Source organism: Rhizophagus irregularis, chromosome 26, assembly GCF_026210795.1.
Source record: "Rhizophagus irregularis chromosome 26, complete sequence".
NCBI lineage: Eukaryota > Fungi > Glomeromycota > Glomeromycetes > Glomerales > Glomeraceae > Rhizophagus > Rhizophagus irregularis.
In genome coordinates this window covers 338,011-351,294 of record NC_089454.1, presented here as the reverse complement: position 1 = coordinate 351,294, position 13,284 = coordinate 338,011, and the positions used below count along the sequence as shown (strand labels likewise).

General features: G+C 27.6%; 2 protein-coding genes across 3 annotated transcripts; both read left to right on the top strand.

Annotated features, from left to right (window-relative positions):
• Positions 1-240: 240 nt before the first annotated feature.
• Positions 241-3,187, top strand: OCT59_017240 (uncharacterized protein; the record flags this gene model as incomplete). Of its 2 annotated transcripts, XM_066137363.1 has the most annotated exons (12): positions 241-306; positions 397-625; positions 693-931; positions 1,032-1,148; positions 1,229-1,279; positions 1,356-1,448; positions 1,516-1,550; positions 1,631-2,015; positions 2,109-2,155; positions 2,399-2,471; positions 2,550-2,725; positions 2,842-3,187. In XM_066137363.1, 12 exons carry the CDS (start codon positions 241-243, stop codon positions 3,185-3,187), a joined length of 1,857 nt encoding a protein of 618 aa, XP_066003957.1. The 2 variants fall into 2 exon arrangements, with proteins under 2 accessions (XP_066003957.1, XP_025175121.1); XM_025318889.2 differs by lacking the exons at positions 2,399-2,471; positions 2,550-2,725; positions 2,842-3,187 and having other exon boundaries at positions 2,109-2,237.
• A 1,114-nt stretch (positions 3,188-4,301) lies between these two features.
• Positions 4,302-8,283, top strand: OCT59_017239 (uncharacterized protein; the record flags this gene model as incomplete). Its single annotated transcript, XM_066137362.1, has 15 exons — positions 4,302-4,400; positions 4,505-4,582; positions 4,654-4,809; positions 4,881-4,973; positions 5,040-5,328; positions 5,412-5,548; positions 5,620-5,787; positions 5,865-6,018; positions 6,093-6,175; positions 6,271-6,423; positions 6,509-6,541; positions 6,630-6,714; positions 6,813-6,964; positions 7,085-7,979; positions 8,054-8,283. The coding sequence occupies 15 exons, from the start codon at positions 4,302-4,304 to the stop codon at positions 8,281-8,283; spliced, it is 2,805 nt and encodes a 934-aa protein (XP_066003956.1).
• Between the last annotated feature and the right edge of the window lie 5,001 nt (positions 8,284-13,284).

Below are 13,284 nucleotides of genomic sequence, written 5' to 3'. Positions count from 1 at the left end.
TTGAAAACAATAACCGTTGATTGTATTACAATATTCTTGTTTGATTGCTAGTTTTTGCTTTTAATGGATAAAAGTTATAGATCTTGTGAACTTTTTGTCTACAATTCATTACCATTAATTTAGTGAAACTATCCCTTAAAAGAAGGCCCTCTCGATATTCATCCCCCAAAAAATCAATAAATAGCAAAAATATTCCCACTATCATATCTTCAAACCTTTTTCATTCTTCAAAACGAGAATATGTATCGTAAGAAGCCACAACAGTTTAGAAGTTGGAACGCGACAGCTTTAAATCTAAAAACTCCTGTGAGTTTTTGTTAATTTGAAATAATATTGGTTTCTCAAGTTAAAAAAAAAAAAATTTTTTTCTTTCCTTTAATAAATAATAATTTTTAGGAAGAACCCGATAAAATTAATGATTCATTAATTCAAAGACCAAGAAGAGAATCATGGTCTCAATCACAACGCGGTCGAAGTGTAAGAGGAAGGGGCGTCTGGACGCTTGATAATAGACATCATGATAGACCAAATGTTTATCGTCGTCATACTATGCCAAATTCGAATTCTAAAGATGATTATCAAGATCGTAATTGTAATTATCGTACTGATGATGAATCGAATAAATGTAAGTTTTCGAGTTATGTTAAATGCTTATCATGAAAATTGTTTTTAATTAAATAATATTTCATTAGGTAATCAATGGGAAGAAGATAATCCAATTGCGGAAGAACCTCGAAACTCATCAACTTCATCTGGAAGCGATTGTGATTATACTAAAGAGAATATCAGAGAAAAATGTGAATATCAAAATCATAAGGAAAATTTCTCTAGGGTTCGTAAATATTCTACAGACAACATTTATCGTCCGCCAAAGTCTAGATCTGCTTCATACGCCAGTAGTGACGATGGATCACATACTAAATATGAACCAGTAACATTTCTTTAATTATAATATTCTTAAAATTCTAATTTTATTCTTTTGATCTTATATATTTTATATTATTATTATTATTTTTTTAATTGTATTTCAGAAAAGTATAAATAATAATGAGCCGGATCAAGTATGGACTCATGACAAATATGAATCTCTCGAATCTGATCAATCTGATCAAAAGGATACAAAAAACGCAAAAAACGCGACAGCGCCAGTAAATATTTTTAATTTTAATCCATACATATTTAAGAAATCCAAAGTTCAATTATTTTTCATTAACTAAATTTATTTTAGGTCTCGCCGTTAAATATAAATAACGAATTAAATAATAATAATACTCAAGAAGTAATTATACCTTTTTTTTTAATCATTAAACACATTTTTTATTTATATCGCTTTATTCATGTTTTTTTAAATTAAGGTATCGACATGTGAATTTTCACAAAAGATTAATAAATCAGAATCACCAAAAGAACAACAAAAGACAATTATTAATTCAGAACACCCACATGTGGTAATTTAATATTCAAACTTCGAAGCGTTGTTTAAATTTTATAATAATATATTCTTTTATTTTACAGATCACGATAAACATTCGTGATTTAACTGCAAAAGGGTTTGTTTTTTACATATTTATTTATTTATTTTTATGAATTAATTAAATATCAGTATCATTAACCATAATAAAATCATTAGTACGAATGAAGAATTAAAGACTGAAGTAGTCGATCTTGAAGTGGCATCCGAAGTTCCCAAAGTAACTCCCAATATAAACCCTGAGATAAATCCTAAAGTAACTCCCGAAGTAACTGAAATAAGTTCTGAAGTTGAAGCGAATCCTAACGTGAATCCTGAATCGGATTCTAAAGTTAATCATGAAGTAATATCTGAAACAAATATTGAAGTAACTCCAGTGGAAGTGTTACCTCTAATCAATTTGGATGAAGACGATAATACCGGTACACAATCGATTGAAGCAAAAGTCTCAGAAGATATCTTTGCTGTGGATTGGGATAGTTATCAAAAGAGTGTAATGGAACAAGAGCTAAAACGTAATTTGGAAAGGCAAACTATTCAAACGGTACATGTAATATTAAAAAATTTTTTCTTAATGTTTGAATTTATAACAATCATACACTCATATTTTTCGCTTATATTTATTTATTCAATTAAGCCTAACCTACGTAAACTTGATACAGAATTAATGGTTTTCGATTCCTTGTAAAGATCTATTGTCTATTTGTTTATCCCTAATAATATGAAATTAATTAATAAAGCATCATATGATTAACGTTTATTGTTACTTGCAAGTTGATCTACCAATGTCTATAAATATAAATTTCACATGACTGAAGTTAAAAATTAACTGCGCATTATACCACTATCACTGCCACAGCTTAAAAAATAATTTATTTAAAATTTTTTCTTCTTATTTTTCTTTTCCTATTTTTCTTATTCTCATAGAATACATTCTTCAATGCGTAGGATTCAAACATTTAGAACAACGGTTTGGGATCCTCTTCTCATCATTTCTCAGGTAAAATAGGAGTCTAGACAGTCGGGTGAAAATTGAACCCTCTTAAACTAATTATGTTGTCAATATATATTTATTTAGATTATTGCTTTGCAAACTCTGTATTATACTTCTATCTCTATTATTACACTTTTCACTCTTCTAATAACAGGAACTGATATAACATTAGATCACTTATTAGACTATCGAGAGTTTAGAGCAGATACAGTATTAGGATGGACGATAGGGTTCGCATGGATAGCAAATTCCGTAGTTGGGTGAGTTAGACTTTCTAATGTATTTAGTTTGTTTTCCTAATGCGAGAAAAAACGATATTTATTTAATTTTAAGTTTGTTGTATTCATTATTAAACGCTATCTCAATTTATACTTAGAATATTTATACTCGTACGACTTATACAACGAGCAAGACTTGTTTTAGATTTTAGTTTGACTTTGCATTTCTTTCATTTATTAATAACTACTTATTATTCTGGTCATGTACCTACAACATTTATATGGTGGGCTTTAAATGTGACAACGTGTTGCATAATGATTTTTGGTGGTGAAATTTATTGTATGAGAAAAGAGATGGAACCAATTCCATTAAGTGATGATATAGGAGAAGGGGCTAGTGGTGCTAGTGGTAGTAGTATAGCAGTAAAAACAAAAACAAGTGCTGATGTGGAAAGAGATAGGTATGAGATGGTACCGATGGAAGAAATAGAAGTTGGTGGATAAGCGTTATAGATTCGTAAACTATTTGTAATATTTTTATTTAATATCTTTTACAATCAATTCTTTGGTTTATTTTTATTACAATTTCTTCTTGGGAAGAGAGAACGGACTCTATATATACAATTTTTTTTTTTAATTTTTTTGAATTTAGGTGCAAGGGTGCTTAATATCCTTATCAAAGAACATTTATTAATTTTTGTAATTTGAGGGATGTGATTTTGTCGAGATTGCTCATGTAGATATATATGTATTGTTTATTTACAAATTTAAATTAATAAGAATTATTGCAACAAAACAACCATGTTTGTTTAAGAACAAAAAAAAAAGTGTTACTAATTAAAGTGAATAATTAAAGATAAGACGATTGCTTTATTTATAATAAGGGCTTTTCGATTTTCTTTGCTTTAAGGCTTAACCAAATATTATACTGTCATGTGATCGTAAAGCCACTGATGAATAACCAATTTATGAGTTTATGACACAATGCATAATATCACGTGATTGTGTAGTACAAGGGGCAGATCTAGAAAATATAAAAGCACACGTTTTGCGCCAGTATGATTTCTTTGGGGGGTTTGAGTTTTCTTTTTTCCTTCAATTTGTAAAACCCAAATTCTTATCCTTGAGGATAAGGCAAGTATTGGGTGACTGAAGGTAGTTTTATTTTCTTAAGAAAGTGAAGCTAACTTTCATTTACATTCTTTTTGTTCAATTAATATGGGTTAAGGTAGTTTTGCTATTTGAAGAAAAATTTTTTTAATATTGTCTTCTTTTATTCCATTTATGGTAATAGCAGTGACTATCTTACATTGAAATTCTTAAGTATTTCGAGCAAAAAAAAGGGATTTGTAAGTTTTGCTACCGCAGCAAATTTTATTTAATAAATTTGTCCTATAATACTGCGGAAAATTATTGTGGCGCAGCAATATTGGTTGATAATTTATGATCCTTCACGTGTTCTTTCATTTTCTTTAAATCGAGAAGGTATAGCATAAAATCATGTGAGTTGTATTAAACGTTTATTTATAATATTTAAAATAAATTTAATAAAAGGTTTATTCTTAATCATATAAATATAAACTTAATTGTTAAAATTTAATGGCGCAGCAGTTTCAAGATGATTATAGCATTCGTTATAGACGTTTGTGATGATGAGACTCAAGACGGATTGTCTTTGTTGGATGTTGTTAAAAATGGAATTCGGAATTTTTTAGAGGTAAATGTATTGCAAAAAAATTTATATATTTACTCAAACAAATTTTCACAAAATATATGATATAAATTTGACGAATCCTCATCATTGATACTTCAAATAAATAGTACATGAATGGAAGACGAGATCAATATCGTACCAAATATCTTCTTGTATCATCTGATAAAAAAGGATACTGTATAAAGGTAAGGTTTTTTTCTCCCTAAGATAAATTCAAAAGAACGAAGGTAATATAATTTAATCGTTGTATTTATAGTGGGAATACAAAAAGGACGAAAATAAACTATATAAATTATTTGAACAACTCGAGTTATTACAACCAGATCCGTCATTCTACGGATCAGGGCTTGACTCGGTTTTCGAGTATTTAAATTTCCGTCGCATATGTAGATGGCATGATTTTTTCTGTAGAGTAAGTGTTTGATTAATCACGTGAAAATCTTTTTACTGCGGAGTCATTAATTAATATTTAATTTAATTCAGGGTAATTACATAGAACACAATGAGACTTCCTGTATATTTTGGTTTACAGATGGAAATAATTTGGATTGGTTAAATAACGGACTCATGTATCCGGTAAATAAATATAATTTTTTTAGCATATTTTATATACCAATCAATATATTGAAATTATTTTATTAGGATTCAGAAAAAAGCTCTAATATATATAGAGAAAAATATCGATGGGAGCAAAGGTTGTATACTTTTTATCTTTCGAAATCAAATTCGTTCGATTTTCCGAGACAGTTGGAGTGGATAAATATGAAAATGCTTGGTCAATTATATAAAGTTCAAACGCTTGAACAAATAGCTCACGCATTTAATAATATCATTGGCGGTATCAAAAATGACCCATACCCACTTTCTAAACTTAATCATATGCGTCCATTGAAAAAGACGTGTGGAGTACATTTAAATTTGGTCGAACAAGGTTAAAGAATAAGACTTTCATTAACGAATTTTAAATTTTGTTGTATTGTGTATTGATATAATTATTTAATACTTTTCGTTTAGTGGATGGGTCTCCTGAGAGAATCAATCATTTTGTTCATATCTATGTCGATCCGTATAAAATCAATGGAACTTATCCAATTCCTGAAGAATACTGGATTGAACCTGATGCAATGAAGGGATTTTCCCAAACAGTAGTAGTAAATATATTATTCAATTTTCTTAGTAATTTGGTTATAATTTCGTTTTTAAATTATTTATTGTATGTTAGTATGAACATAAACGCCCATCGATACCAACAATCATATTTTGGAAGACTGATCAATTGAGTGCAGATACGTTTGATTTACCGCCGCATTTTTCTCGCGATATTTATACATTATCAGATTGTGACCTGAGCAGAGAAATATTAAAACAAAAGATAGGAATTAAGTGGCCCGTAAGTAGAAAATTATTAACGGATTTTTATGGTGTTAAATATTATACACAACACATCATAAAATTTTTTGTTTATAGGTTTATGTTGAACATAGCGGACGACAAAATCAAAGTGTACTTGGGCAACCATTTGGTTATTTAACGGCCGTCAAAAAAGATGAATATACTACAGAAGCATGTCTTGTTCTTCTTCCATACAACTACATTGAGTTAGCTTCGTTATTGAGATCACGTAATTTTTTTTTTGAGCGTATATATTTTCATACAATAGTCACGTAACTGACCAATCTATAAACTGAAATTTAGATAATATGTATGTAGAACCACCGATGGATTGGAAAAAAGCGTTTGAACGATATCTGCACAATATTCCATGGTATTATTATTCGGTAAAGAGTCGAAAAAAAAACCTTTTATTTTTTTTTTTGATTAAAAAAAAATTTTTGCTTTCATATGATTAATGAATTATTATTTTCTTATGAAGATACTCTCTAATACATTGAAGCATTACGGAATTTATGGCAATATATTTCCAATGTTAAATTTAGAGAGGTATGATTCTTGGTGTAAACAACTCACGAAAGAAGCAGAACTCAGATTCAATCAACTGATCGATGAAACTGTCTCCAATCGTTTGGTATGTTTGTGTACGTGTTATAAATTCCGTTAGATGATACGAGTACATGTTAATGATGATTATTATTCATTTCTATTTATAATAGAATCTTTTCAATCCTTTATTATTACCTAAAAAGGTATGTAATATAAATATATATTTTTTTATAAAATAAATTCTTTTAATAGCTTTTCAATAAAATATTTAAAAAATTTTGATAAATATAGATAAACGAATCAGATTTGTTAGTAGCTAAAACGGATAGCAAAAGATGTGAATTATTTGACATAATGGAAACGATGATAGAATACGGTAGATAAAGAAAAAATTTTTTTATATCTCATCACTTATTTGACAGATTTTAACAAATTTTATGTAATTTTTTTTATTTTAAAAAAATTAATTTGTAGATCCAAAACATTCATTACCTATTGATATTATGGGATATCATATACCAGTGGTGAAAGAAAAATCCAAACTAGAACTAAGAGATCCCGAAATATATCATGATAAGGTACCTGATAAGCGGGCATACGGGAATCCTTATAAAAACCCTGATAAAGTAAGTATATTCTCTCATGTAAAAAAAAGAACTTATCCAAAAAATTTTAATAACACGTTATTTTATTAATTTTGTTTCGTATATTTAATTAATTAATTTATTTATTTATTTATTTTTAAGTATAAGAAGGTAGTTCCACATCGTAAGATACCGAAATGGTCTCCAGAAAGACGAACAAAGTTATTAACAAATCCTACAGGAATTGTTTTCAACGGTTCAATTAAAAATGAGGTTTTACCATTTAAAATAGTTCCTGGAAGACAAATAATACCAAATATAACGAAGATACACGTAAATACTATGTTGCCAAGGAATCCTTTTGAAGTGGCTATTCCGGCTATCCCGGTAGTTAAAATTAATAAAATAACGAACGGTAAAATGCGCGATTATAGCACTAAATCTATAACACCTCCACCAACACCACCAATTGATAAAATGTCACCGGCAAACTTATCAGATGTTATGGAAGTAGATGATATACATAATCTATCAACAGTTACAGTAAATGGAACTAACGGTGTTATTAATTCAAATTATGAACAATCTATGATACAAAAAGCATCATATAATGTTACTCCGGACAATAAATCATTAAATGGTATTAATACGCTAAAGAAAACTGAACCAGCACAATATTCGAATTCTGATTTTGTGAGTTGGGTGTCAACTGACAAAATTTTTAATAATTCGGATGTATTAGATCAGACAAAATCAAATTCTTTAGATTCCTTGAGAAGAGAGTCAATACAGCAGAAAGCAACAGTAAATGGACATTCTGCAGAATTGTCATTATTAAATAAGTCAAATTTAATGACATCACCGCCGCCAGAACCTAGCGGATTAGATATTTTGAGTCAGGTTGCTCAAGATTTTGGTAATATAAGGCTTGGTCGACGTATGAAATTATCTCAAAGGGTAAATCAAAGATTAACTACATTACAACCAGTAAAGGTTGACGAAAATTTGTCAAAGTTGGCATTTGAAATCAAGAAAAAAATTCAGAGTACAAAAATAGGTAATTATATTGGGATAGAAGAAAAAATATTTTTAAAATTTCATATTAACCATATATATATTTATTATAATTAGGTGATGAGTCAATTATCAACCAGGTTCAAGAAATCACAGAATCAGACTTTTCAAAAGAATCCAAAGCATATTTTGTATTATCAATTCAAAAATATGCCATAGCATCTTCCAAGAAGGACTTGTCAAAAAAGCTACAACCAATCATTGATAATCTACAATCAGGCTTAACAAAACGAGTAAATTCTCGTCTTACAAAACAACTAAACTTTGTTAAACCACGGCAAAATTAATGGACTATTTATAATTAAATAAAAGTGAAATTCCTAGAAAAAACAAAAAATGAGGAAAGTTGAAAGGAAGTTGATAAAAAAAAATAAGAGAAGGGTGATTTTCAAAATTTGTTTAAAAAATAAGGTGATTAAAAAAATTAAATCACTTTTTTAATTTAATTTATTGAAGGAAGTTTTTTTTTTTTTAAGATTTTCAAAAGTATTAAAAGTATTTATATAATAAAATGTAAATATATTAACTTATTTAAATTTTAATCAAAATTTATTTAAATTATATCATTTTAAATTATTTATACATACAATTGTCATAAAAATCCTACTATTATCCAATAATTTTATTATTATATTAGTAAAATAATAAATAAATTATATTAATTCTATATCTACTAATAAACCATAAGCAATTGCAGGCAAATTTGCCTGCAATTTTACCAAAATTTCAACTTTCATCTAATTTTATGAAAAATAAAGCAATTTTAATAAAATCTTTTTCAAAATAATTTAAATTATATATTGTACAGCAATTATTATTATTTATTAATTATATATTAGAAAATCAAAAATTACCCATTTGTCAAAAGTTGTATTTTAAGATAATCACAAAATTTTAAAAAATTTTACACTCAACTTTGATATAATTAATTGTAGCTATATAAAAATTTAATAGAAAAACAACTTTTGTTAATATAATTTTAATGTTTAACAGTAGGATTTTGATTTTTAACTTTATATAGAATCTTAATGAAAATTTTATTATACATTTGAATTATATACTCTTAAAAATTAATTTTTTCCTCTATTTTATTTATTATAATGCAAATTTTTTATAATAAAAATAAAAGAGTTTTGCTAACTTGCCCTTCAGGTTAAATAATCCAGGTTAAATCACCCCTCCTAAAAATTTATATTTTACATCAATCAATTTTGATTGGTTAATTTAATTTATTTTCATTAAATTTGCAATACTTTTATTCGCAAATTTTTTTGTACTATAATTTAATTAAAGTTTATTAATTAGAAAAAACTCATATTTTATTTATTTTTAACAGGACTAGTAATTATAGTACATATACACAAAAAAATACATGACAATAACAAAGCAAACAAAAGAACAAAGCTATAAAAATAAAGAATGAAACTCATGTAAAAAGTTAAAGAATGAAATGATGATGAAACATATGAAATTAAAAAGTAAAATTTGTGACAGAAAAGTAAAACATATTAAGTCAAAGAGCAGTATAGAAGGATCCCGAAGAATATATAAATAACTCAGATCTAAATTTAAATTTTAATATGTTCTTTATACATTTAATTTATATTAATAGCTTTATACAAAATCAGCATATAAGTTCTAATCCTATTATAATTTTATACAACTTTACCTCTAAGTTATAAATTCTGTGCAATTATCTGAATTACTTCTTTTTAATTAAAAAAATTATAATAAATTTTTGCTTTGTTTAATAACTGAAGAGTATTATCATCAAAAACCTTTATATCTTGCATGTTTAAATGATAAATAACATTTTTTGGATGTTGATGAGTAATTAAAAAACATCCCTCCTCTGTTAAAGCTAAAAAAATATTACGTATAGGAGTAAAAACTTTGTGAGTTATATATGATATATTTTCAATATCTGTAATTGGTTCTTGATGATAACTATGATATCCATATGCTTCATAAAAGCTAGAAATTACTTGTCCAATACAAAGTTGTAATCCAAAAACAACTAAAACAAAATCTTGCTCATTAAGAGGACATGACTATTAATATTTCCATTGATTCAATATTTTCAACTATAAAACGAAAAAAATTATTTTAATAATTTCTAGATTCTCCGAATGGGTCAGTCAGTACAGTTAATTGATAAACCTAACCTGAAATTTTTTTTCAGGTCATCGTGTCGAGCTTATATCATTGTCTGTTCGACCCGACCTGACCTGAAAACAAAAATTTCAGGACTATTTTTATTAAAGTATTGAAAAAAAACAGTACAAAACTTTTTTTTTAATATAATATTATGAAAAAAAAACGTTTTTGCAACGTTTTTTATTAAAATATTGAAAAAAATATTGCAAAACGTTTTTTTTAATATAACATTATGAAAAAAATGTTTTCGCAACGTTATTATTGAAATATTAAAAAAAAATGTTACGAAACATTTTTTTAATATAATATTAGTATGAAAAAACATTTTTGCAACGTTTTTCTCGAAATATTGCGATTCAACATTTTTATATTAAAATCATATAAAAAAGTGAATCCCAATACTGCAATTCACTTTTTTATATTGATTTTGTATAAAAAAAGTGAGTTGCGGTATTGCGATTCACTTTTTTATATAGATTCTATATAAAAAAAGTGAGTTGCGGTATTGTGATTCACTTTTTTATATTGATTTTATATAAAAAAAGTGAGTTGCGGTATTGCAATTCACTTTTTTTATATAGAATTAACTAATAAAAAACGTTTCGCAATGTTTTCTATTAAGTTATGAAAAAAATGTTGCAAAACGTTTTTTTTAAAATAAATTAACAAATAAAATGTTTCGCAATGTTTTTATTAAATTATCAAAAAAAAATGGTGCAAAACATTTTTTTTAATTAATTAACTAATAAAAAACGTTTCGTAACGTTTTCTATTAAGTTATGAAAAAAAATGTTGCGAAATGTTTTTTTTTTTAAATAAATTAACAAATAAAAATGTTTTACAACGTTTTTATTAAATTATCAAAAAAAAAACGTTGTGAAATGTTTTTTTTTAAAGTAAATTAACAAATAAAAACGTTTTGCAATGTTTTTATTAAATTATCAAAAAAAAACGGTGTGAAACGTTTTTTTTTAATTAATTAACTAATAAAAAACGTTTTGCAACATTTTTTATTAAGTTATGAAAAAAAATGTTGCGAAATATTTTTTTTAAAATAAATTAACAAATAAAAACGTTTCACAACGTTTTTATTAAATTATCAAAAAAAAAACGTTGCAAAACATTTTTTTTTAAATAAATTAACTAATAAAAACGTTTCGCAACGTTTTTATTAAATTGTCAAAAAAATGTTTTGCAACATTTTTTATCAACGTCATGAAACGTTCGGCAAATCAGTTTGGTAAATTTACTGAAATGATCAGTAAAATTTACCAAAACTGATACCGAAAATATCAGTTCAGTAAATCAGTTCGGTAAATCGCAAAACTGATACCGAAACTGAAGTTACTGAAACCGATCAGTAAATTTACCAAAAGGTTCAGTTCGGTAAATTAGAATATCAAAACCGTTCTAATACCGAAACCGATCAGTTCAGTTCAATAATTACCAAAACCGATCAGAACCCTAAGCGCTTTGCATGATGTATAACATAAAAATTTGTATCACCCTGGCTCCCAAACAGTTCCTGATACTTCCCCCTAAAGATGTTCATCGGGTTTAGAAGACTGCGATTCTACAGCCCTACACCATAAAAAGACGGACTGGTCCATCTTAGTGTAGGACTGTGGTCTTTCAGTCCTATATCACATATAATAAGACCATCAGTCTTTTTTCTTTTTTTGCAAATAAAAAAGATTTTCTTCCCTAACTTTATTAGGAATAGCCTTGTTTTATAAATGAACACTAATTGGGATGATTTTTAATATAATTTTTTTTAAAAAAAAATTTAAAGCTTTAAGAAAAAATACTTCAAAACGCAATATCTCGCTATCCAGTGATTATAAAAGGATGATTTTACCACCATTCGAATCGTTTCACTGTGGTGCATCGAATGGTATTAAAATCATGATTTTAGAATTGATAAAAAAAATTACGTCAGCAAAACTATTTGATAATAAATTCAATAATTACCGACTATCTATCAATTCTAGAAACATGATTTAGTCACCATTTGACGCTTCTTGCTGAGACAATTCGAATGGTGGTGGTTTCATCCCTTTATGATCACTGGATGACGAGATATTCTGCTTAAATGCTTTTTTTTGGAGTTTTGGAGTTTCAGCGTTTTGACAAGCAACTCTACAAGTGGGAAGAGTGATTGTCATTATTTATTGGTTTGGAAATGGCCGGTCTTTATATTATTTTATGAAGACCTTTGTCAGATTAATAGGTTTATTCAATATAAAAATCATTTATTATATGAAGACCAGTATGAGGACTGGTCGGTCTTCAGGACCGGTCCTACTGCACCACAAAAAAATGCAAGACCGTGGTCCGGTCCTACAAGTCCTGAGACTGACCGGTCCAGGACCGAGTAGGACCGGTAGGACCGATGACCATCCTTACTTCCCCGCAACTTAAGTCACGAGGATCAACCAATCTGGACCGTGTACACATCACCCCTCTTGTCCAGGGTTGGCAAAATTGCGCAGAAGAATGAATGAATCATGTGGCATAGCACAGTATAGTAAATGGCCCAGTACCTTTTTTTCTCATAAATTCGAAAAAGAAATACCTATCTAAGAAATGTAAAAAAGAAAATGCCTATTCAATAGTTAGGCTATCTTCTGCAATACCAAAGGTACAAAGGAGAACATATTCCAAAAATGCATTACACACTCTCATACACCTTTACGAAACAAATAAAAATATAAGACTGAATTGTTGGGAAAACTTTATTAAAACGTTTTAGCCAAATGCTTTAAAGAAAAAAAGCTACCATATTCCTTGCTTAAGCAAGTGACCGAGACTGGACAAGCTTGTTCGAGCTCGTCAAACCAGTGTTAATTTGACAGTAATTTATTTTAAGACACGATGAAAAATCACGTGCACGTTACAATTTGTAATGTTGATCACTTTTTGCCTAGTACAATGCGATCCAATTGCTTCCGGCAAAGGATTCATGAGGACGGAATTAGTATTATTTATTTCATGGGACCCTATGTTCCCCTTCCCATAAAATAAATGGATAATCCCCTGGAGCATGTCACTCATTATTAATACTAACAATTTTAACTAAAATTAGTAATTTCCCGGCTATCTATATGAGGCCGGGAAATAACTAAACGAAG